The sequence below is a fragment of the Camellia sinensis genome, chromosome 13 (assembly GCF_055761805.1).
Source record: "Camellia sinensis isolate YWXY chromosome 13, ASM5576180v1, whole genome shotgun sequence".
NCBI lineage: Eukaryota > Viridiplantae > Streptophyta > Magnoliopsida > Ericales > Theaceae > Camellia > Camellia sinensis.
The window spans coordinates 132,752,302-132,778,769 of record NC_138973.1 but is presented as its reverse complement, the minus strand read 5'-3'; the positions used below and the strand labels follow the sequence as shown (position 1 = coordinate 132,778,769).

General features: G+C 38.5%; 1 protein-coding gene and 1 pseudogene across 5 annotated transcripts; one reads left to right on the top strand and one right to left on the bottom strand.

Moving 5' to 3' along the window:
- Positions 1–823: 823 nt before the first annotated feature.
- LOC145789276 (NADP-dependent malic enzyme-like) lies at positions 824–14,664 on the top strand (annotated as a pseudogene).
- Positions 14,665–18,013: 3,349 nt separating this feature from the next.
- Positions 18,014–25,370, bottom strand: LOC114285443 (azadirone synthase LFS-like). 5 transcript variants are annotated; one of them, XR_014349581.1, is made up of 11 exons: positions 24,796–25,250; positions 23,283–23,478; positions 22,169–22,267; positions 21,870–21,921; positions 20,822–20,943; positions 20,640–20,740; positions 20,499–20,557; positions 20,154–20,210; positions 19,684–19,831; positions 19,517–19,596; positions 18,014–18,319 (listed from the first exon to the last, which is right to left on the bottom strand). XR_014349581.1 is itself a non-coding variant. In XM_082903420.1 (11 exons), exons 1-11 carry the CDS (start codon positions 24,913–24,915, stop codon positions 18,238–18,240), a joined length of 1,014 nt encoding a protein of 337 aa, XP_082759546.1. In that variant the 5' UTR covers positions 24,916–25,370; the 3' UTR covers positions 18,014–18,237. The 5 variants fall into 5 exon arrangements, 4 of the variants coding, with proteins under 4 accessions (XP_082759546.1, XP_082759545.1, XP_082759548.1 ...); XM_082903420.1 differs by having other exon boundaries at positions 19,786–19,831; positions 24,796–25,370; XM_082903419.1 differs by lacking the exon at positions 19,684–19,831.
- Between the last annotated feature and the right edge of the window lie 1,098 nt (positions 25,371–26,468).

Genomic DNA, 26,468 nt, shown 5'->3' with positions numbered 1-26,468 from the left:
TGGGTGGCTGGTAGTGGCAGGTAGGTGGTGAGTGGTGGTGACAAGTAGGTGGCGGGCGGTGGATGGTAGTGGCGGGTGGTAGGTGGTGGCGGCAGGTGGTGAATGGTGGTGGCAGGTGGGTGGTGAATGATGGTGGCAGGTGGGTGGTGAGTGGTGGTGGCAAGTAGGTGGCGGGCGGTGAATGGTAGTGGCGGGTGATAGGTGGTGGCGGGTGGATGGTAGGTGGGTGGTGGGGGTGGTGGTGGTGGTGGCGAGGGGTGGGTGGTGGTGGCGAGTGGTGGCTGGTGGTGGCAGGTGGGTGGTGAGTGGTGGTGGTGGTGGCAAGTGGGTGGTGAGTGGTGGTGGTAGGTGGTGGTGGTGGTGGTAGGTGGTGGTGGTGGTGGTGGGTGGTGGGTGGTAGTGGCGGAAGACGGTGATGGAAAATGGTGGCAGGTGGTGGCTAGTGTTGGGTGGTGAAAAAAAAAAAAAACTCAAAACTCAAAACGGAAACACATTTTTTGTGTTTTCATTTTTTGGCCAAATTTATAAACTGAGACCGCTGATTTATAAATCAAAAATTTTATCAAACAAGTTTTTATTTGAGTTTTTTAAATTTTGTAAATATAAACAGAAAACTGAAAACGTAAGTGTTACCAAACAGCAAATGTTTCAATTATACCATTCACTCGTACCATTGTACCCACACTACCTCAACCCTCATTTTACAAACTTGTTGAAAATTGAAGAGCCATTACTACAATTCCATTCCAGACAAAGAAAACCATAGTCAAAGTGAAGACCACAGTCTTCCATTGAAGACCTCTATTCCATTGACAACACCATTATGACCCTCCATTGCATTGTTGAAGGTGAGGTATCTCTTATTTTCCATTTTGTGATTGCATTTACCATTTTGTTTTAAACTTGACTGAACAATCAAACTTGCCCATGATCTTATAAAAATTGTATTGTGTGGATACAAATAGTAGTAGCAAAAAATTAGATTATCACCCTTCAACTTCAAGAAGAACAACGAGGTCTTGAGATGGGTTCTATTCAAAAGAGCTAGACAAAGAGCTCGAGGCCGTGAATCGCTTGAACTGCATACTTATGTCAAGAAAATTGAATTTTCTTAGGAAAGTAGACGAAAATAGAGGGAGAAAATGGAAATGGTTTCGGGGGAATTCATGGAATTTGCAATTGTTGTTGATGAGAGGAGTGTGTAGAAATGGGTATGAAGCAGTTTCCATTTACATCCACATTTACTGTGACCTAGCCAAAGGTTTTCCTTTTGAAAATTCTGAGATTTTTTTGTTTTAAAAAGATGTACATAAAGAAAATTGAAATAGAATATTAAAGGTGTATTTTGACGTCCATTATAGTCATTTTATTTTAGGGTATAATCGTCATTAAAATAAAGTTTCATTAAGTGTTACGTGTGTGGAAATAGAATTTCCCTTATAGATGTTTAAATTGACATTTTTACCCTTCATTTCAATGATCAAAATGCCCTCAAAAGTATTTTATTTCTTTATTACATTGGGAGCTTCTATATATCTCTCTTCGAACACACAAGCTAAGAAGAAATAATGAATCTGAAAGTTTAGAAATCCAAAAAAAAAACCCTAATTTTTTCAACTAGACAAATTCTTAAGAAAATTTTTTATACCATGTTTGGATTGCAGCTTTAGTTTGAATTTTTTCAAAGCTTAATCTTGTTAATGCAGTTCTAATATTGGTTTGATTTCTTACCATCACTTTACAGTTTGTAGATTTTGCAAACCACAATGCTTTTGAGCTGCTAGAGAAATATGGTTCTACTCATCTTCTCTTCAGTGATGATATCCAGGTATATGGCAACATGGTGATATCCAGGTTTGGAATCCTGTGTTGTTGTCTAAATTTTGCAGGGGACAGCATCTGTGGTTCTTGCAGGTCTTATTGCAGTACTGGAGTAGTTGGCGGTACCTTGGCTGAGCACACATTTTTATTTTTGGTGCTGGGGAAGTAAGAATCTAATTGCTGCTTTACTTCTTTCATCTCATCTATATTTTGTCATTCTAAGGAAAATCAAAAACTAAATATATGGAGCATGGGACAGCGCAGGTCGAAATATTGGGCAGCTAATAACTTCAGTGGAAACTTATTAATGTATTCACACTATAGACCTATTTTCTCTCTACAGGCTCGTGCAGAAGAATTCCCTCTCTCGCTCATATTGAGGCCTCATTCATTCTAATTGTTTCTCAGTAGTCCCAGTTTTGAGCATAATGATAGTCTTGCATTTCACTCACCCCCCTCCGCCCCCTACCCGTAGTCAAGAGAGAGAGAGAGAGAGAGAGGAAGGATATTTTTGGTTAGGCAGTTTTAATTTTCAAGTTCTTATTTTGTCATCCCTTTCCAGTAGCCTGCTTCAAGATCATCAAGCATCGGTCATCAACAGAAGAATGCATAATCAAAATTATTTTTATCTATCTCACTCTAGTCCTCTGAATTGTAGGTTGGAACTGGAATAGCAGAACTTATAGCTCTTGAGATGTCAAAACAGGTAATCATTTGCTTCCATGTGAACTTTATCTTCAGGTTATTTCTTAAAGTATGTCTAGAGAAACCCTCCGTGTGGTTGCTGTAAGTATTCTAAAAGAATTTGTATATTCAATTGTGTATTGTTTACAAAGAGGTCATCAATTTATATAGCCTAAACCTAGGACTGAAAAAGAAAATACAAAGAAAAAGGAAATACAAAGATTCCTATTTTTACACAATCATGCCATATATACAATAAATATTCTCACACCCCTGCTCAAACTCAAGGTGTTTTAGCAGAAAACACTGAGAGTTTGCTAAGAAGAAACTGAAACCGAGTGGTAGTGTGAGTCTTGGTGAAGAAGTCCGCAAGTTGCAAAGACGAGGAGACAAAAGAAAGCGAGATAGAGCTAGACTGCAGATGCTGTCAGATAAAGTGACAATCAATCTCAATGTGTTCCATCCATTCATGGAAGACAGTATTGTGGGCAATCTGAATTGCACTGCAGTTGTCACAACAGAGGGAGATCGGAGAAGACTGAGGTACACCCAAATCAGAGAGAAGACAACGAAGCCAAACAAGTTCAGCAGTAGCATGAGCTATATCACGGTACACAACTTCGGCAGTAGAGCGACCAACAACAGCTTTTTTCTTGCTTTTCCAAGAGATCAAGGAATCGCCAAGAAACATATAGAAACCAGAGGTTGACTTGAGATCATTAACATCACCAGCCCAATCAGAATCAACATAGGCGACCAGGTCTAAAGAGGAAGTAGAGGACAACAACAAGCCCTGAAAGATGGTACCCTGGAGATAGCGAAGAATGCAAACCAAAGCAGCCCAATAGATAGAACGAGGAGCAGAAACGAACTGGCTAACCACATGAACAACATAAGCAAGATTAGAGCGAGTAACAGTTAAATAAACTAAACAACCCACCAGCTCGCAATAGAACGTGGGATAATCCAGAGGGACACCATCAGTAGAGTTGAGCTTCACATTAAGCTCAATAGGTGTATCAGAAACCTGTGTATTAGTAAGATCGGCACGTTGAATAACCGCATTAGCATACTTGGCCTAAGACAGAAAATAGCCCTTTGGAAAAGAGGCAACCTCAATACCAAGAAAATACCGCAATGGACCTAGATCCTTCATTTTGAAGGTGCGGAAGAGATGTTGCTTGATCTCAGAGATAGTAGAAGAGTCAGATCCAGTGATGATCATATCATCCACATAAAGTAGGAGAGCAACAAAACTAGCCAAGGTATGTCTTAGAAACAAAGCAGAGTCAGAAGCAGAAGGATGAAACCCAAGCTCGGTAACGGTGTAGACACCCCATTTTTGACCGTCCTCAAGACTTGGACGTCACCATTAGAACACTTGGTGATTACCCCTGTTTATGTTCATTTGGAGTTCCCGGAGGTCTCGGCTGCGCACCTTGCCTCAGGATCTCCGAACTTGACTGTTCAGTGTCTGGTTTTGCACCAAACACTTGCTTTTTGCCTTGGAGGGGCAGGGAATGCCTTGTGAGGCATCCCCACATGCCACCGGCCATGGCCAGAGGCCACCGGCTGGTTTTTGCTTCCATCGGCAATCTTTATTGCCGGTCGGCATTCTTTGTTGCCGGTCGGCACTCTTTTTTGCCAAAATGGCATCTTTGGCCAGCCGACTACTGTGCATCTGCTTTTGCAGATATTTTATCACAGTTGTCTTGCATTTGGCTCCCCTCCATACACGTGTATGGAGGGATCTCCCTCTTTAGAAGCTTGTCTTGTAAGCTTTACAAGACAAGAAACTCTATAAGAGAGGGTCTTCTCTCTTGGCTTTAAGGGTAGACACTTTAGACATTTTAGACAGCCATTTTCAGGGTTTGAGTTCTAGGGTTAGGGTTTCATACATATCCTATCTCTATATCTCCCTATTGTGTGTGTTCTAGGTGTTTTAGTCCATACTATTGCACACAAACACCTAGTGCTTCACCTTCCTTTAGCTACTGAGGTTCTAAGAGGTTGTTCTTGGTGTTCTTGAGTGGTTTTGAGCTTGAAGAACCAGCTGGTCCACCATTTGTGAAGAAAGTCTTCAAGGGTAAGAAACTTGACTTTATATTCCCCATTTTCGCATTGTTTTTTTACCTATCTTAGAACTGTTTTTGTGCTTAGTGTATAATACAAAAAAGTTCTGTTTTTAGGCCCTCTTGATTGTTTATTAAGAGTATTTTGTGGTTTGGGTTTGTTTGACCCCTCCTAAGCCTTGTAAGGCTCCTTTTTGTGCTATTTTTGTGCACGTTTCGAGACTTTGGTGTTTGGGCCTCTTCACCACTGAAATCTTGAGGGATTTCAGTGGCGGAGATGGTGTCTTGAAGTCTCCAAAAGGGGAGGGCCACCCCCTCTCCTTGTTGTCCTTGAAAGGGACCCTTTTTGGCCTCTTGAGGGAGCATCATGTTAGAGTGTGTATTGACCATGCCTTGGCTGTTTTTTGTGCCTATTATATCATAATATGCCTCTGTTTTTACTTGGTTTTGGTACACCATGCATGCTTAGCATATCTACCTTGTAATGCCATGTTTAGGCGTTAACATGCCTTAGGTTGTAAACCGTTGTTCGAGCATGTTTTAGGACTAGTTTTGTGAAGCTTGTGTGCTTATTTTGCCATGCTAGAGGTCTGTCCATAGTTGTTTGGGTCGGCCATCGCATGCATTATATGCCCCCTTTGCATTTTGGCTTGTTGGCCTCAAGTGTGTGAGTATGTAGCATGCACTACTTGCTTTATTCTAATGATTTGGCATCATTTATAGCATAATTTCAGTCCCTTTGACATGCTTGTATGCTTGCTTTGGATACCTCTTTGAAGCTTTGGAAGCTTGACTTGCATGCTCTATGTTTTGGTCTTTGTGCATGCTTTTGATTTTGAGCCATTTAGATGTCATCTAGGTGTCCCTTGGGTGTTGTTTAGGTCTGCACTAGACCTATTTTAAGTCCTCTTAGCCTTGTAAGGTTTGGTTGATTTAGTCTTGGTTTAAGCCCCTTGGCTTGTCTTGGGTTTTTGGTTTCGTTTGCATGCCTTGTTTGTCTTGTTTAATTGGCTTAATACCCTTTGTAACATGATTTTCAATGCTTACCTGGCATGCCGTTAGTCCATGTTATGCCTCTTTCAAGTGTGCTTGGGAATTGCCTTTTTATGCTTAAGTGTTGGTCCTTGTGTGCATGCATGTTTGCATGTCATTTAGCCCTCATTTTATAGCACTATGGCTATTGTTTTGGGCCTATTTAGAGTTGCCTAAATCATGTATAAGTCCACCTTTTCATCAGTTTGCATTGCCTCATGTTTGCTTGCATGCTTGCATAAGTGTCTTGTCATGCCATGTTGCATCCTTAGCTTGCATGCCTAGGTTGCATTGCATCTTGCATGGATGCCTTGTTCCTTGACTTGGTGATAGGAATTGGGCCTTAGTTCGTTTGTTTGGTTTGCATTTCATTTGACATCAAAGTGTACACACTTGGTCCCTTGGGCCATCACGCATGGGAATGCGCGATTGATGGTCCGAGAACCAAGGAGCATGTCCCTTTGAGTCATTAACATGATAGGGGACATGACTGGTGCATACATTGCTTGAATTGTATTGCCATGCAAGTTCTGTCCTCTGCTGCTGTGAGTTGCAGGTTCTGCAGGCATTCTTTGCCGACCGGCAGTATTCATTGCCGACCAGCAGTAAATCACCAGCCGATGGATTCATTTTGTGCCGGTGACCACAATTCACTGCCGGTGGTAATTCTACTCAACCGGTGGTGATTCCCAGTATCCAGAGAAGCATCCTTGAGACTTTGGCAGTCTTCAGAGAGGCAGAGCAGGGAAAACAGAGGCAGACTATGCATGTCCATGCACTCCCGAGCAGGACCCGAGCATGCGCTGCATCTGACTCTCCTCCCGAGGCGGTTTACTGCTTTTCCTAGTTTAAATTAGTTTGTTAACTGATTAGGCAATTTGTAATATTTAATTAGCTTGCGCAGTTAATTAATTTGTATTATTTATTTGGTCCCTCCGAGCGAGGGCAAATCTGTAATAAGTGTGGGTGAGTGTGTGAATGTCTTCCAACCCCCATTTCTTTCTTCCCTTTTATTTACCTGCTTATGATGGTAGATTAGGGCATGTTTAGATTAGCATACCTTATGCAATGCATGCGTGCATTCATTCATTTGTCCTGCATGCACCGGGCTCGGTACATCATGCTAACTGCATTTGTATTTCAATTCCAAATTGAATACGTGCATCAATTGGTTGCATTTCACATGTCATCGTAGATTAGCCGAGCCTACTCTAATTGCATCTTGCATGTGTTGCATTAGTCAACTTGACATGAACTAGGATCATGCATGTTTGCTAACTAGTTTATTGTTTTGGCACGGAGTACGATGTAAGTATTTATGCTTTAGCATCTCGCATGCGTGTGAATGTTAACATGATAGTATGCTTACCATGTGGCTAGATGCTTATGTGTTATAAATTGTTTGAATGCCTATAGGTGAAGCTTGGGTTGTTTGAGTTGGAAAAACTCGTTGAAATCCGTATTTTAGCCTACTTGCGAGTAGCAAATTCCAAAGTACCTTTTTTTTTAAGACAAACGGATATGCAATGCTTATTTCCAAATTAGGCAATCTAGTCTATACTTGTTTGCTGCGCACATAACACAGTAACGCTAGGCTAATAATTGGTTTAAGAACACATAACGTTTTCAAAAACGGATATCACGGTTAGTAGAGGCCGATCTTCGGATCGGGCGAGAGGGGGTGCTCATAGCTGACCTTCCCCAATCGTACCCTAGCTCCCGAGCCAAGACAACTCCGGTGATGACGGACATGTGGCCTTCGGCACCAAGTCAGGGTTTCCTAAATTCCTCATTTTAAAATATTTAGGTGGCGACTCTGTATCTGGAAAAGCAGTCCATGTTTGGCACTCCTTTCCAAAAATCTGTTTCTCAAAACGATTTGCCAGATTTGGACTTTTGGTTCAAGATTAAGAACCGTGACACAAATCGAGTCCGAGCTGTAGTGACCCCAAAATGAACAGAACGGGAGCTCACCCTCCCGGGGCGTTCGGGGACGTCTACAAACGGTAGTCTGAAAGCGATCATACCAAGCACGAGGAGACTACTTTAAACCATACAGAGCACGCCGGAGATGACAAACCTGCCCAAAGGAGTGAAAAAGACCAAGAGGATGCATGTAGACCTCCTCAGTGAGATGACCATCAAGAAAAGCATTCTTAACGTCCATTTGATAGAGAGGCCAATGTCGAATAGCAGCAATAGAAATCAAGGTATGGACAGTGGTCATCTTGGAAATCGGGGCAAATGTCTCCTCATAATCAATACCATACTCCTGTGAGAAACCCTTGGCAACCAAGCGAGCTTTGTAGCGCTCGAGAGAACCATCAGAATGAGTCTTGACTTTATAGACCCATTGGCAACCAACTAGATTCTTGCCAGAAGGCCAAGGAACCAACTCCCAAGTGTTAGTCTTCTGTAAGGCAAACAACTCATCCTCTATAGCTTGAACCCAATGAGGATCCTGACAAGCCTCCATGTAAGACTGTGGTTTTGAAAAAGAATGAATAACAGACAAAAAACTACGATAGGAAGCAAAAAAAACATGTATTGGACCAACCTAACTTGTTTGGAGGACGATGCTCACAAGTAGAATATTAGTGCATAGCAGGATCAGAGTCGTCAAAAGCAGAAGAAGCAGCAACAAGAATAGAGACAACTGGTGCTGGGGGAGCTTGGCGACGAGAATAGACCAACAATGGTGGGGAAGAAGTAGCTAAAGGAGGAGAAAGAGCTATGGGTGACGCAGATAGAGAAGTCGGAATGGCCTCAGAAGGAACAGTGGAGATGTACTCACCAGACGGGACCTCAGAAGAAAATGGGTCAATGTGAACCAAATCTTTTTTGGAAACAGGAGCAGTGAGAGGGGGAAGCTGAAAGTAAGATAGACGTTTGAGCAAGGCAACATGATGGGAGACATAAAGGCGACGAAAGATAGGGTCATAGCAACGGTAGCCTTTTTGAGTAAGGCTGTAACCTAAAAAGACGCACAAGACAGACTAGGCACTGAGTTTGGTCTTATCTTTACGAGGAAGGAAGACAAAACAAGTAGACCCAAAGACATGTAGGAAGGAATAATTGACAGGTTGGGAATACATAGCTTTATAAGGGGATTGATTGGAGAGTAGGGAAGTTGGCATGCGATTAAGGAGGAAAGCCGCGGTAAGAACTGTCTCACCCCAAAATGGTGCCGGAACAAAGGCAGAAAGAAGAAGAGATTGAGCCGTCTCAAGGAGGTAACGGTGTTTACGCTCAGCACGACCATTTTGGACAGGGGTATCAGTATAGGAGGTTTGGTGAATGGTACCCAATAGAGCCAAATACTCACATAATTCAGTTTTGAAGTATTCCCCACCCAAGTGAGACCGAAGTATTTTAATTGTGGCCCCAAACTATGTAGTGATCATAGACAGAAAGGTATGATATATCTGGTAGAAGTTAGATTTATGAGCCATAAGATAAACCCAGATATAATGGCTACAATCATCAACAAAGGACACATAGTACGCAGAACCCCCTTTAGTGAGAACAGGAGAAGGGCCCCAGACATCAGTATATACAAGAGAAAAGAGGGAAGCAGAAATAAAAGTATTGTTATTAAAAGGTAAAGTTGTCATTTTAGCAAATTTACACCCTCGACATTCATTAATTTGACTAGGAGAAACTTTACCTAATAATCCTGACTGAGCTAAAGACCGTAAGCGGTCAACAGACAAATGACCTAAGCGAGAATGCCATAAATAAAACTGACTCGACTGAGAATCTAACTGAAAAGATAAAAGTGCAACGGGGGAGGTAGAAAAAGGAAGATGCAGACTTTCCACCACATAGAGATCTCTAATTCTACAGCTGGTCCCAATCTGCTTCTTGGACACCCGATCCTGCACACAACAGACAGAAGAAGAAAAGATAACATCAAAACCAAAAGCATCAAGCTGACTGATAGAAAGTAAGCTAACAGACAATTAAAGAACATAAAAAACATAGGAAATGGTAACAGTAGACATAGCAGAGGATAAGGCAGACCCAATAGATAAGACAGACATACCAAACCCATTAGTTTTGGAGTAAGGAAGGTGAGGAGTCATATGATGAGAGGCACTAGAATCAAAAAGCCAGACAGAGGAAGGAATACTTGAAGAGGACCCAAGCAAACCTGAATGACGAGAGGTAAGAGCAGAGGCAGATGAAGATGACTGAGAGATGGACCAAAGATGCTGAAGCTGGGCAATCTGGCCATTCAAGGACGCCAAGTCAGGATCAAAAGCTGGAGTAGAAGCAACATAAGCAGTAGGAGGGTGAACAGTACTCGAAGCAGGACCTCAGAACTATGGCTGAGATGGCTGAGAAGACTGAGCAGACTGACGACCCTTCTTGGGACAATTGTACTTCCAATGTCCCTTCTGATGACAAAAAGCACACTCATCAGAGGCTAGTGGCCCTTTCTTGGGCTTTGCAGTGACCTGAAGCTGATGAGAGGGGTTTGACAGTGGAGGAGGCTGAGTAGGAGCCAAGAAGATAGATGGAGACAGAGGCTGGTTGGCCGTCTTAAGATGGGTTTCCTCGAAGAGGAGCTCATGAACAATAGCATCCACAAAGGGAAGAGGAGACCGATGAAGGGTGCCACCACGGATAGCCTCACATTGGGGGGAAAGAGCCGTTAAGAACTACACTAAACGACCCTATTCTCGAAACTCAACACAAGTGTCTAATACCTTAAGGCTGGATGGTTCCATGAGAGCCAATTGATCCCAGAGACTTGTCATCTCAATATAGAAATCCTGAATAGTCTGATCTCGTTGATGAGCACTCTGAATAGCTATTTCCAACTTATACCGCTTGGCAAAGTTGGACTGCTGATAAACACCCAGTAAATAATCCCATACCTTCTTGGCAGTACTATATTTAGAAAACATCATTCCAATACGGTCATCCACAAAATTATGAAACCAGGTCAGAACTTGGGCATTATCACAATCCCAGGTATCACAGGAAGTCAGATATCCTTCCGCTTTCGAGTCCAATGGCTGAGGAACAGAACCAGAAACATATCCCTATTTTTTTTGACCAAGAAAGAAGTTCTTCATAACACTGGCTCAATAGGCATAATTGTTACCAGTGAGTTTGCACTTGATAGCTTGGGTTTTAGTGTCCAACATTATAATGAAACAAGGGTTATAGAATTATAATATTCAGAAGGTGTTGGGTGAAACAATAATAAATCTAAAATAAATTTTGAGTTTATTAACCCCAAACCAAACCAAGCTACACGAGCAGAGAGAGAGAGAGAGAGAGAGAGAGAGAGAAAGATACAGTGGTCATGACAATGTAATCCGAGATGAGACGAAGTAGAGATAAGACGAGGCGAAGCAAATGACTGAGGGACACGATGGCGATGCGATGACAAGACTCAGCAGAAAGGACTGAGGGAGACGACTGTGCTAGGGCTCGCGAACACACAGACTGACGGCTAGGGCTCGCGAGCACACAGACTGACGGCTGAGGCAAATGACGATGCTAGGGTTTGCAAGCACAGAGATTGACTAGAGACAACTGCGGAAGATAACAGCACTAAGGTTACGAACACGACTCTGATGCCATGTAACTATTCTAAAAGAATTTGTATATTCAATTGTGTATTGTTTACAAAGAGGTCATTGATTTATATAGCCTAAATGAAAAAGGAAATACAAAGATTCCTATTTTTACACAATCATACCATATATACAATATATATTCTCACGATTGCTTGGTGATTCTCTTATTTTATTCGTCTGTTATAGACCAAAGCTCCTTTGGAAGAGATGCAAAAGAAGATCTGGCTTGTGGACTCAAAGGTAGTCAAAAGTCTAGTGAACGTTCCTTGCTAAATGATGGATATTTAGTCGATCATGACTGTTCATATTTTTATTTTGTTTCCATTTTTACCTTTTTTGGCACTTGTGTCTTGCATTAATCATAGCATGTGATTTCTGTTGCAGGGATTAATCATAACCTTGGGCTCCCGAACGTGAACCCGCTAAGGATCTTTTAGATGTTGTCAAGGTTTGATGCATTCCCTTTGTGTCTATATTTTATTATAAGAAGATAGTTCTCAGTGATTGTTGGACTCTATTTCATTTTCAAATGTCATCAGGCTATCAAGCCGACAGTTCTAATTGGTTCATCTGGAGTGGAAAGAACATTCACAAAAGAGGTGATCAAGGCCATGGCCTCTTTCAATGAGCTACTCTCTCTCTCTCTCTCTCTATACAAAATTTTCTCGCAAGACTTTAAATGAATGGCATGCAGAAACCTCTCATTATGGCTCTCTCCAACCCAACCTCACAATCTGTGTGCACAGCTGAAGAAGCTTACACCTGGAGTCAGGTAAATATAAATTATGTATTTTTTCTTATCCTATAATTTGATGCTTTAATGTAAAGTAATGTCTGATTGGATTTAAATACAAAACTAATAAATTTCTTTGTTCTCAAAAAAGGGACATGCAATTTTTGCCAGTGGAAGTCCATTTGACCCTATGGAATACAACGACAAAGTCTTGTACCTGGCCAGGGTCTTTTACTTTGTACTTCTAGTTTTTTGGTGTAAAATCCTTAATACATCTGAGATGGATACTAAAAACTGATTTTGATGGCCTTTTCTTCTTTCTTTTTTCTTTTGTGATCCATTCAGGCAAATAATGCATATATTTTCCCTGGATTCGGTTTAGGTTTGGTCATCTCTGGTGCAATTCGTGTACATGATGAAATGCTTCTGGCAGCCTGTAAGTACACTACATATAACATAATTATATATATTATAAGCTGAATACAATTTACCTGCTAATTGAAGAGAAAGGAATTCTTTTCTTTATTTTATTTCATTGTACTTTGCTTTATTTTTTTTTCCATTTCCTTTGGTCACATATCTATATAGGGCATCAATAATGAATAAACTCTTAGAAAAAGTTTTGAGATGTTTACTTAGATTCCAATAGAATGTAAACTAAATGACACCTTGTGTTTGTTTTATTCCCATGATGTGTGATCTGGTTTTGTTAGGGCGATTTGGCTCAATGGTAAGGTTTGCCATTAGCATCCCTAGTAGCACAGGTTTGAGTCATAGACATAGTCTCTTTAAAAATGAAAGAAAGACTATGTACATCTTATCCTCTCTAGATCCCTGTTTTAGCAGAAGCTTCATACACTAGGCCGCCCATAATCATGTGCGAAGCACAATGGAAAACTTTTGGCAAAACCTATTTAATTGAAGTTACTTCTATGCAAACGGGCACGACAAATAGCTAGAATGGTTCACCTTTGTATCTAAACCATCTACTCTCCTTTGTAACAACAGAGGCTTTGGTTGGGAAAGTAACAAAAGAGAACTTTGATAAGGGTTTGATCTATCCACCATTCTCTAATATCAGAAAGATCTCGGCCCACATTTGCTGCTGATGTAGTTGCTAAAGAATATGAACTTGGTGAGTTAGTGAGTGTACCTTTGGAAGTCCATTTGGTTCATCTAGAGTGGGAAGAACATTCACAAAAGAGGTGATTGAGGCCATGGCCTCCTTCAATGAGGTACTCTCTCTCTCTCTCCAAAATTTTATAATAAGATTCTAAATGAATGGCATGCAGAAACCTCTCATTATGGCTCTCTCCAACCCAACCTCGCAATCTGAGTGCACAGCTGAAGAAGCTTATAGCTAGAGTCAGGTAAAAATAAATTATGCATTTTTTCTTATCCTATAATTTGATGTTTCGATGCAAAGTAATGTATGATTGGATTTAAATACAAAACTAATAAATTTCTCTACTCTAAAAAAGGGACATGCAATTTTTGCCAGTGGAAGTCCAATTGACCCTGTCGAATACAATGGCAAACTCTATCTACCTGGCCAGGTTCTATTACTTTATACTTCTAGTTTTTTGGTGTTATATACTTAATACATCTGAGATGGATACTAAAAACTGATTTTGATGGCGCCTTTTGTTTTTTTGTTTTTTAGTGATCAATTCAGGCAAATAATGCATATATTTTCCCTAGATTTGGTTTGGGTTTGGTCATCTCTAGTGCAATTCGTGCACACGATGAAATGCTTCTGGCAGCCTGTAAGTGCACTACATATTACATAATTAGATACATTATAAGTTGAATACAATTTACTTGCTAATTGAAGAGCAAGGAATTCATTCCTTTAACTTATTTCATTTTACCTATGCTTTATTATTTTTTTCCCTTTCCCTTGGTCACATAGCTAAACAAGTCATAAATAATGAATCGACACTCTTTAGAAAAAGTTCTAAGATGTTTACTCAGATTCCAATAGAATGTAAACTCAAAAAACACCTTGTGTTTGTTTTATTCCCTTGATGTGTGATCTGGTTTTGTAAGGGCGATTTGCCATTAGCGTCCCTGGTGGCGCAGGTTCAAGTCATTGAAACAGTCTCTGTACATCTTGCCCTCTCTAGATATCCTTTTAACATAAGTTTTTTACACTGGGTTGCCCATAATCATGTGTGAAGCACTACGGAAAACTTTTGGTGAAACCTATTAAATTGCAATTCTAGGCGATACGCACGACAAATAGATAGAATGGTTAACCTTTGTATCTGAATCATCTACTTTCCTTTGTAACAGAAGAGGCTTTGGCTGAGCAAGTAACAAAAGAGAATTTGGGCAAGGGTTTGATCTATTCACCATTCTCTAATATCAAAAAGATCTCTGGCCACATTGCTGCTAATGTGGCTGCTAAAGCATATGAACTTGGTGAGTTAGTAAGTGTACCTTTGGTTGCTTCATGTGTCTTACCTCCGCTGTAATTGCCCCTTGAAGCATGTTTATTTTTATGACTTTCACAATGTTTCCTAGGGTTGGCAACGCATCTCCCTCGGCCTGATATTCTAGTGAAGTACGCTGAAAGCTGCATGTATACTCCCAATTACAGAAGCTTCCGATGAATTGTTGAATTGTGAGCAGAAACTATGGCTAGTAGTTAATGTAGTGTGTTTCTTCAGAGTCTTATATATTCTTGTTTGGCGTCTCTCCTTTTCCCTCTACATTCCAATCATGGTGTTTCGGTTTTTGTGGTGTTGTAACCTTTAGAGTTTATATTAGAACAATGACAGTAAGAGTCGGGTTGGATGAAAGGTTAGTTTTAGTTTAAACATTGTCAACTTCAGTCTCTACTTGCTACTCACTACCAGTTTAGTAGTCTCTATGAAGTCACAAAAGCTGTGGAAATATGGAGAAATTCAAACTGACCTGTGAAGCATCCGATGCGGTGGTACTTGTAGAATCAACCACTTGCCTCAATTGAGGATTTGGAATGCCAAGCTTGTCATTCTCAAGATGTATTACTAACTTTTGATGCTAAGCTTCACTTGAATTGTATCATAGAGAGAGTTCAAAATAGAAGGATATGAGAGAGCGACAGAGCTGGACAAAAGATTTTCAGCCTAACTGCCTTCTATGTGTAATTGTAATAGAATACAGTGTTTTTTAATAAATCAATCCCCGTGTTCTTTGGCCCAAAGGTAAATTGTATCTTCCCCCATTGACCTATTTCCCTTAGTTGTTAGTTCTTAGTGGCTAGTGTGGCAAATGAGTTGCGCTGAGCTCGTTTGTCTATCAAGCTCAAAAAAGAAAAGTTTGAGTTGAGCTTGAATATTTATAGTAATTAATGCTTGAGCTCAGCTCAGTTCGTAGTTGTGAGTTCTTAGTGGCCAGTGTGGCAAATGAGCTGAGCTGAACTGGTTTGTTTATCTAGCTCAAAAAAGAAAAGTTTGAGTTGAGCTTGAATATTTATACTAATTAATGCTTGAGCTCAGCTCAGTTCCTTAATATTAATTATATTCAAGTTTGGTTTGAAACTTAATAATGAAGAAAAATGATAAAGTTTGGTTTGAAACTCAATAATGAACGATTTTGGTTTGAAACTTAATAATGAAGTTATGCTCGAGTTTGGCTTGAAACTCAATAATGAAGAAAAAAATTGACTTGAATCTTGAGTGATTCATTTATAAAGCGAGCTCAAAAGATTGGTTTGACATTGTTTATGTATGTAATAAACTGAGCAGAGTTGAACTCTTCTTGAATTTGTTAAACAAGCCTAAAAATTTAATTTGAACTCGCTTATATATGTAACAAGTAGAGTTGAGCTCTTACTGGGTTTATTAAACAAGCCTAAAAATTTAATTTGAACTTGCTTATATATGTAACAAACAGAGCAAGGTTGAACTTTTTTTCATAGTGTCACACCACGTTGACAACACAAGAGGGGGGGAAATTAAGTTGGTAAATATAACTTAAAATAAAATAATTCAATAAAATTAACTTGCTCAAGCAAAATAAAAGAATGAACATATAAAATATGAGCAATAATGTGTGTGAGCAAATCAAGTCAAAGCACAACAGAGCAGCAATTATAAATATAAAGGAGAGATAGAGAGAGAAGGCAAACACAAGATTTATAATGGTTGGTTTCCATCCAAGTTTACATCCACTTCTCAAGGCTCCCCCTCGAGTATTTTCACTATTCATCTAATAGATTTTCACCAGCAAGTTTACCGGATACTTGCAAGACTTTTACAACAATAATTTTGTTCCAAAAATCCCAAAAAACAAACTCACCAAAACAGCCCATTTTTTGGTGTTATCAAATCTCTCAAGTGTTTCTCTCTCAAAGACTCATAATGAAGCTCATGGGTATAACAACCATTTATAGATGATTTGTAGATAATAAAAAAATGCGTAAAGCATTTTGTACGATAAAACTCCTAAAGAGTTGGATTCAAACAATTAAAGCTCATAGAGATGAAATGAAAGTTATAGTATAAAATTATTGTATTTTCTCCTCTTTTGGAGATTATCCTCTCTGTCACTTGTAGATGAATGTAGATTTTCTATTTATAATCCCTCATCTTCATTTGACCATTGGAGAGCAAATATAGCCATTGGAATAGGAGAAATAGCAGTTGGACAGATTCAAAACACACTCAAAATAAGAATATGGTGAGCCCAAATGAGACAACTAGGAATGGCAACGGGGCGGGGCGGGGCCGGGGATCACCCTCCCCGTCCCCGATCCCAGATGGCAGAACTTCCCCCCGTCCCCGTCCCCATCCCCGACGGGGAACCAACTACCGCCCCCACTCCCGCCCCGTAATGGGGATCAGGTTTCCCCGACCCCGAAAATCCCCAGCCAAAAATACAACATCATCAAAAGAAAAAAAAAAAAAATCAACATCTCAACAAGAGATCATCACCACCAACAGATCTGAAAAAAAAAAATCAAAACAACAGATCTTCATCACCACCATCAAGAACATCAAAAAAAAAAAAAAAAAATCAAAACAACAAATCTTCATCACCACCAACAGATCTGAAACCAACGGATCCATGTGAGAGAGAGAGAGAGAGGAGATCTGTGAGAGAGAGAGAGAGATACCGTGTGGAGAGAAGAGAGGGGGGTCGGGGCTCGCCGTTGGTGAGAGAGAGGGCGGTCGGGGCTCGCCATCGGTGAGAGAGAGGGGGATCGGGGCTCGCCGTTAGTGAGAGAGAGGGCGGTCGGGGCTCGCCGTCGGTGAGAGAGAGGGGGTCAGGGCTAGAGAAAACAACGAGAGAGAGAGAGTTGAGATGAGAGTGAGAGTGACAGAGGGAGAGATATATCAGAGTTAACAGAGTGAGTGTGAGAGGATACGGGTTTGGTTTTATATATATATATATATATATAAGGGGTATAAAAGTAATTTTACTTCGGGGGGAATTCGGGGATGGGGCCGGGGACGGGGACGGGGTCGGGGATCGGGCCGGGCCGGGGCTTAAACACTGATCACCGTCCCCGGCCCGAAACAGATCGGGGATTGATTTTCAGGTACCGTCTTCTCCCTGTCGGGGGTATTTTTTGGAAAAAAACCGCTTAAATCGAGGTCGGGATCGGGGATCCCCGTCGGGTTGGTTTCAAATTGCCATCCCTAGAGACAACAATGTGGTCCAATTCACATGGAGACAAGTCATCTGAATGAAAATTACACGAATAACCTATAAAACACATGATGGGATACATAGTCACTTTAATTTTTTTTTAAAGTGAATTGTTTCTAGAAAATTTTCACAAAAATCATTTCCAGTAATAAATAATTTGCAAAAATATTTATTTTGCATTTTCCAGAAAATGAAAATAAAAATTAAAAACAAAAACATTACGAAACAGTAGTGTAACTTCTGGCAATTACAACCATTAATCAAATGTCAAATAAATGGAACATATATATTAACCAAATATAGGTCCATAGCGAAAACTTATTTTCTCCACAATGCACAACATAACCTAATTATTTGCTTTGTGAACTCTTTCAAATGTAAATGTAGCATACAAAATAAAAATCCTGCAATTGATCAAATAATGTAGAAATAAAATATATAAAAAAAAGTTTAAATTTTAATAAATATTTCGCATATTCTCATATATGTTTTACATATATATCAACATTACATTTGCAACCAAAAAAAGATTACATGATATTTCTCCAATATTCAACTAAGAGAACCTGTTTCCATACAAACTGTAGCAGGAAGGAGCTAACCTCTGTGTTCTACACTTGAAACAAAAATCCCAGTAATATTGACAACAGAGTTTGGTGAATCATTTTGCGTATGACTCGAGAGCAGCATGAGTATCCTTGTACCGCTGGAGCATGTAAGTTTCACATTTGATAGGAGGAAACCTGGTGGAAAAGAAGCAGTAAAAAATAGAGAAACTTCACGAAAACAAAGAAGTCAAGCATATCCTTTATGCATTTTTATTAATGCAAAAAGGTTTTAAATTTTAATTAGAAACCAACTCAGTTATCCAGGGAGCCTTTAAATGCATCCCAAAGATATTGTTAGACATCCCAAATTTGGTATTTTTTTTCAAATTTCACTTTATCCCCTTATCGTTTGAGGCCAGATCACTTTACCCACATGTGATTTAAATATAGGCATATTTGCCCCATTATGGTTTGGACTAAATTGCAATCTAACATCCGTTAACATTAATCCTCTTTATCTCTGGTATTATACACTTAAATCTTAAATTAATCACAAATTTTATTAATTAAACCATCTATATTTGAATCACGGATAGGTAAAGTGCCCCAAACTCAAAGCACAAGGAGTAAAAGTGAATTTTTCCCCCTTTTTAATACCATTTGACCTCTATGTCAAATTACAAAAAAAAGACAACCCTAAACCAGCTCCGGCTAGACCCTCCCGCGTCCCCCAGCCCCCTACCCACCCTCGGTACCACCTTGAAGGCTCATCTACACCATCTCCTCTTTCCTCCCCCCACGTAAGCAACTCCCCCATGGCTCCCCCCTCTGTTGCCCACCTCCTACCCATTTTCTCTCTCTCTCTCCCTTGGCGATGGTGGGTGATGTGGTTTGGGTTAGGGTTTGAGAAAAAGGTCAGGGGAGGGCTGTGGGGTGTTGCAGAGAGGTGGGGGGCATCAAGAAGAAGGAGAGGGGGGTATTGGGGAGCACGGGGAAGGGGCAGCAGGCGGTGGGGAGAGAAGGGGAGGGAAAGGAAGGGGTGGTGGAGGTGGCACTGGTGCGCTGGGTAGCTCGCCGATAGGTTGGACGGGTGCGGGTACGGTGGGAATTAATTGGGGTGTTCAAAGAAAATCAACAAAATTTAAATTCGATAATGGGGTGTCCAAAGGAAGGGGGATCCAACCATTGTTTTGGAGTACAATTAGAGGTTCCCACTTGTCCACATATGTTGCACGTAATTATGACGTCAATGGTCCTCACGTCATTGTGTGGGTGATAATTAATTTGTGATCATGCGTACTCAGATCAGTTGCAGTTATCGATGGTTAATGTGTGTTCATACTTAGATCAATGCAGGTATGAACAGTTTATCCGTGTTCAATTGATACTTACTTGGGAGGGTTCTCTTGCGACTGGCAGGTGGGCAAGCATTCAACAAGACAATCGTGATTAGGCTCCACAAAGTATGCAATCTGCTCAATGAAAAAATAATAATAATAAATAAATATAAATAAATCGAATAAAATGAAAGCAAAAAAACAAAAAGGGCCATTGTGTACGTTAGACGATAATATTGCATAAGGCGGCAAACTTTTCATTATCAACATCCCTTGTAGGCTATGCAATTAGACAACATTCAAAAGCTTCTAAAGGGGCCTTACAGAATATCTCTCCTGACCATTACCCAGCACTCGATGCAACGTGGACCTGGACAAAATTAAGCAAGTGAACACAAATACCCAAGTACCATAAAATTATAATCCCAACACTCAGACCACATACTAGAAAAATTGGCATTCATGGTGGTGGCAATGAGAAATTATTGTTCTGCAATTTTTGCTCTAAAGAAGGCAATGTCCCATATCGTACTCAATATTATCTCACAATAAACAATTGGAAAATAATAATAATAATAATAATAATAATAATAATAATAATAATAATAATAATAATAATAATAATAATAATCCGACTGATTGTCATGAAGCTACAAAACCATCATTTAGGAACTTTGGCAAATGCACATTACCTGAAAATACAGTTGCTCCAGCGCTCTAGCATGTCACCAAGATTCACTATAAATGCTCTGAAAGTTAGATTTCAAACATCAAGACAGTAAGAAAATGCTAATAATATAGTAAAAGATTCATTCTACGTCAAATTGTAGCATCTAAATGTAATATATGGTCCCTTTCATTTAACCTCAGCGCATGATCACAAAAGCGTGTAGAAAACTTACACTAGCTCCAATAAAGGTGTCTAATATTGTCCAGAATTATGTAAAGTTTTCTTCCTTTATTTTTTGATAACTGAAAACCAATCCTAGGCAGTGCCTTTGGAACCAATCAAGTCTCTGAAGATTCTATTTACTAACCCTTTTAATGGTGCTACAAATTCCCACTTCTGAGGTTTAGCATCCTTATCCTTGCATATCTGTAATAAATTGAAAAGATCACAATCCCTTTCTCACAAAATATATTAGAAATACAATTCAAATTCTTAACTATATCAGTACTTGGAGACCATAGACGTCATCTGTTGCCAAGAGCGTTATCAAACCAAAATCAGAATGTGCACCTGCTCCATATGATCCCTTCATCGGATCAGAAACACTACCTGAAGAATAACCAAACACTTGTCATGATACAGGTGACATCAATTACATTAGAATTCCATGATCTTCAATTTAATTTTCACCTTCATAGTGTAGCAGACGCAAGGTTGCAATAGGCCTCCCAAGCATTTCTTGTCTATCAAAAAAGTCAACCTCAAGGTTAAGTGCAAGAGCTATGATCCTTGAAATTGCTTTTGCCACCTCCCTAGTATGCATATAAACAATCATATGAACAATGTCATATATATAAAACTGAAAGCATGAAATCATGGCCGAACAAGTCACAAGGCTTAAATGGAATGATAGGTAATTGCTATTTTTCTACAAATGAATTTCTAGTGCGAAAGGAGAACAACTCCCAATAGAACAACTATCTGGATTGGTTTTATACATGTCCCAATTTAACAATGGTGTTTAGAAATATACCTCAGTGGCTAAAACAATTCACTCAACCTAATTCTTTGTTATTATTCCTCAAGTTATGCAGCATATTTTATGCTAATTTGCATCACCAAAAATGTATCAAGTGATTGGGAAAACATGTAAGAATTGAAGTTAAAAATTCTGGACAATATAGATTAAAAAGCAATACATGCCATGTTTTCATAATGAAAATATATATAAATATGAATCTTCATGGTCTTAGAATATTATTATCATCCATCACCATAAAATTTTCATGGCAAGGGATGAGCTCGTATAATTACAACAGACAAACTCGTCAACCAAGCTTTGCAGGACCCACCAAACTGTGCCATCAAGACCAGATGGGATAAAGGTATGAGTTCTCTCCTGCAGTTCTTCGGTCTATGCTCTTAGCTCACATCCCTAAGCCTTTCTTTAGTATATATAGAACTTCCAATATTTGATATGAAGTTATCCTTCCCATAATGTGATATTTTCCAAGATTTATTAGTCTAATGCAATACTTTTAAATTGACAATAGGGAATTCATATTAGATAACAACGAGAAAATAATATGATGCAGCATTTCTGCTTAGACACCAAAACAAGACAAGATAATTCTATTTGCTGCACGGAGAGTTATAATGTTTGATACAAAGCAGCAAATACATCTGCCAGTAGTATATGAAGTTCATTACAAAAAGATTAAACTTGAACAAAACTTACAGTGCCTCTCTATGATATTTCTCCATAGTTTCCCTCCATCCAGGCAAGACATCTTTCAAACGGCCAAAAGAAAAAAGGGGTTAATACTGATTACAAAACCAATACCACAAAGAATGCTCAAATGCTTAAATCACATCAAGTTGAATTAAGCTCTGATGTGTGTGTGTGTGTGTGTGTGTGCGCGTGTGTGTGTGTGTGTGTGTTTGGGAGAGAGAGAGAGAGAGAGAGATGATTGGGACATGGCATGAACTACTCATACTTCGCACTTTCTTAAGACTTGAATGGATTTTGTAGCTTACCAGAAGGGGGCCAGACATTTGGTCCGTATAATAGCTTTTCTATGTCAGGATCGTTTTCAGGTACTTCTATTCCAATGTAATATCCCTCCTTATAATCTCCTATATCCGTAAAATAGGATAATCAATATTTTTCTTTTTTATGCAACAAGGATCTCTCTATTATAATTAGTTTAAATTTAAACAACAATAAATCAAGAAAAATGGATCAACTAGAAGAAGAAAAGAATGGAACAATATAAAAAATAAAACAATGTGGGCGGCATCTCGAAGTAGGAAGGCAACAATATAATTATGTAAACAAGAACATATATGAATGCATATAGGCTCAAGTTTGTTCGAGGCCTAAGGCATAAAAAACATAAATGAAGCCTTTTTAAGATCTTCATTTGAAATATATTTTTCTTTTCTTTTCAAATGCAAAATTACAAATTACATTCAAGTGTTCTAACATATCATTTGTAATTGATATTGTGGGTAGTTCACTTATTGTTTCTTATGACTTAATCAATCTTAGGTTGAACTTTATCCATTTTAATTTTTTTTTTCTTTGCAATGCAACTGTTATAGAAAAAAAAAAAAAAAAAAAAGGCCCAATTAGTACACATTAATGTGTGTTTGGAAGGGGAAATTTTATAATCATGGATGCATTAGAAATTTTAGTTTTCTTTAATTATTCAATATATCAATTGAAGTGCTCCCTTCAGCTTGCAAAACTTAATTTAAAACTTTCAATTCCCAAAACAAATTTAAACATTGATATCATCTTGTACAAAAATTCCAAATGCAAATTTAAGACAACTATCCCTACTTTTTCAACAGTTAGTGTGATTGCAAATTTATATTTATCATATTAAACTATATAAAAGTGAGGCCTCTTACTATGTGGGGATGTTAGGCGAAAGTCTAATTTTCCTAGCACTCAAGCCACTTCTTGACACGCATGATCGTACAAGCACAATATATACATATATATACACATACATGTCATGCACATACCAAGCTATACAATTGATGTCAACTTGTATTAAAAAAAACATCATATTGATCTGATATTCACTTTTCTGCTTATTGCTAAAAAGTAGTATGACACTAGAAAAATGATAGCAGAACAAACCATGTATTTGATTGCCAGGATCCAAACTTTGATTGAAAAGGGGAGTGTAACCTCGATGTTTCTTGTTTCTAAGAACCTTCATTTTCTCACTTACTGGTAGATCAAAAAAACTTTTGCTTTGGTAAAAAACCTCATCCATAAATTCCTGGCTGATTCCATGATTGATCACATAGAAAAACCCAGAATCCAAACATGCCTGTAGAAAAGAGAGGAAGCAAAGGATAAGCCAGGATATAAAAACCAATTAACAAAAAACGGTGTGTGTGAAAAAGAGAGAAATTAAAATAAAACAATAGGGTACTTTAGTTCAATGACTGACTCATACAAAGAAATGGTAACACAATTGAGCAACTAAATACTAACTAACCTAATGGCATTGGCTATTTTTATGGTTCAAAAAAAAATAAAAAATAAAAAATAAAACTAATAATGACATTGCAGTCAAAAGCTCTTGATCATCCACATTTCACTGTACAGAAAATTGACTAATTTTTGTAAATGTTAAGTTTAAAAGAGAAGCATAAAAAATGACATTTTATCCTAAATTCAATTCATAAATGGGATTTCAATATTTGATTCAATAGGTTGTTCACAATACTATTTGGGTTGGTTAAAATAAGTTTTCTATTTTTTCCATAGTTCAAAACCTATGAAAATTCATAAATTTTACTTTGCTTTCCCATAATCCAAACAAATAGTGGCATAAGAATCAATTACAGTTTATACCCCTACACTTAACATTCAATCTCACTTTCCCCTTGACCTTTTAATCGTTCCGGTCAATCCCTAGACTTTGAATCAAGTTATAATTTGGCCCCACATATACAAGCGGCGTTTCAAAACGAGCAGAGAACAATCACAAAAATATTCATTACACTTAGCACCTTATATTTTTACCGCAATCTCACTTTAGTCCTTCCGCTCTAGCTCTTACGATCCAGGTACAGTCCTAAAATCTCACACTTTTAGATCATCAATTTGGATAGAGATTTCAAAAAAAAAAAAAAAAAACAAAAAGAGTGAAATATAAATGAAATATAGTTATATTTTCACCAACTATTTCGATTTCTAGATCTCTATCCAAATCTATAATCCAAACCCATCCAAGTTAATTTTTGTGTTAATTTTTCAAATGCTATTATAAGATTGAGCCTAATTGCAACTTGACTCAAAATAGAGTAGCTGAGTGAGATAATTAAAAGTTGAACGGATCAAATGAGATTGAAGGTAAACTATAAGATGCAACCTTATATTTTTACCACAATCTCAGTTTGTAGGTAAAGTATAGGATGCAAAAGTGTAAATTTGCCAATAAGATCCCAAGTTGAACACCGCTTATAATCTGATCGTGCTTAAAGCACCAAACATCAACAATCGGACATGTTATTGGTTGGTTGTATTGTGTGGATTGTGATTGATCACATGACGCTACACACCAACTAATAATTTTCCGATCCGTATATAATCAATCAATCAAAAAAACCAGAGAGAGAGAGAGTGCGTGTGTGTATACCTGTTTGAGTAAAGAAACAGAGTTAAGAATGTCTGGGCTTGAAAGATCGATACAATTGAGTGCAGAGAAGTTTTCAAAATCTCGAGGAGCTTCAAGAGCTGCGTTCGTCAAATTCTCCATTTCTGATAATGAGGTTCTATTCACCTTCACCCAAACAAAGATACGAGGTTCCGATATTTATACACCCAAAAAAGATATGAGGTTCTATTCAGGTTCACCCAAAAAAGATATGAGGTTCCCATATTTCTTTACCGATAAAGATATTATCAATTAATTAAGGGCGAATTACACTCATACCCCCCTGTTTTCTTGCAATATCACTGCCACCCCCTTTAATAATTGAGATACCAATGCACTCATACATTTGAAAATAATGTAACAAAACAAAACGAAAAGAAAAGAAAATAAAAGAAAAAAAACAAAAACAAAATAGAACAAAACAAAAAAATAAAAAACGAGTCAGAAGCTTATCCTTATAGATAAGCATGCAGCGAAAAAGGGGGCCACGTGGTGATACCACATGGTTGCTTAGAGGGAAAGGAAATGGTGCCTGAAAAGATGTTTTCAATAAATATAAGGAGCAGTAGGAGATGCAGTCTGTCCATAAAAAGGGAAAATTTCCGTGAATGAAGAAGAAATGGTGAGGGATTAACATTAAGGTGAGTTGTATTATACTTTGAGTCACCATAATATATTTTACGTGTATTTGGAGTTATCATAATTTATTTTACGTAATTTATGTTTTATAAATTATATTAATATTTCAATTACGTTGATTATTTTTTGAACTCTGTTTGTCTAAAATGAAACCCATGAATATGTTTGTTTAAATTTTAGAAATTATTTGACAATGATTTTATAAACAATTATGTTTTGTAAGTACCACTACGGAAGCCTCATGCCTTGGGGGACATAACCATTGGCTTCTATTTGGTCACTTTGTGGCCCTCTATTTGTCATGGATTCATTGACTTCTATTATGATTGTCACTCATGTGACCTTTGTTTTGTTTTGTATCGTGGTTATGGTTGTTTACATAATTTCTGTATTTTAGCTTCTGTCAATTAAATAATTTGTTTATTCAAATTAAGTTATGTTAAAGTTTTATCTTAAATAACTATCCATGGTTATTTTGTGTTCCCTATACTCTTGGCATATTTCCCACTCTGTTGTGTACTTATCGTTGTTACCCCTTTTAAGTGATGAGATGTAAAAAAGAACTGCAACCTCGTATTGTGCGACCCGCATGGAAATTGGATGCCGGCATAAGCAATTAGAGATCCAAATTATTTTTCTTTTACAAAATATCTCATATGGCTGTGGAACCACATAATATAAGTCTCATACTGTGTGGGTGATTTTCCGACCACACTGCCCGCTTAGTAATCAGCTGGAGAGCACTGGCAGAATAGATGGCACCTGACTGACCTGCAACAGAAATATAAGAATCCCGCGGTGGTTTCGACCACCCGAGGGCACTCCGACGATCAAGTCAGTATATCTCTCAAAGATAAATCAAGTACTAAACTCACAAGCTTGAGTATCAAAAAACATACCTTAGACCCATGGGGGTGCCTCTCTTTTATAGCCAATACAATCCTAGCCCCAATAGGAGCCTGGCCCTAATGGACTTAGGATTACTGCTAATCTGGGACTCCCAGTGGGATTAGGAT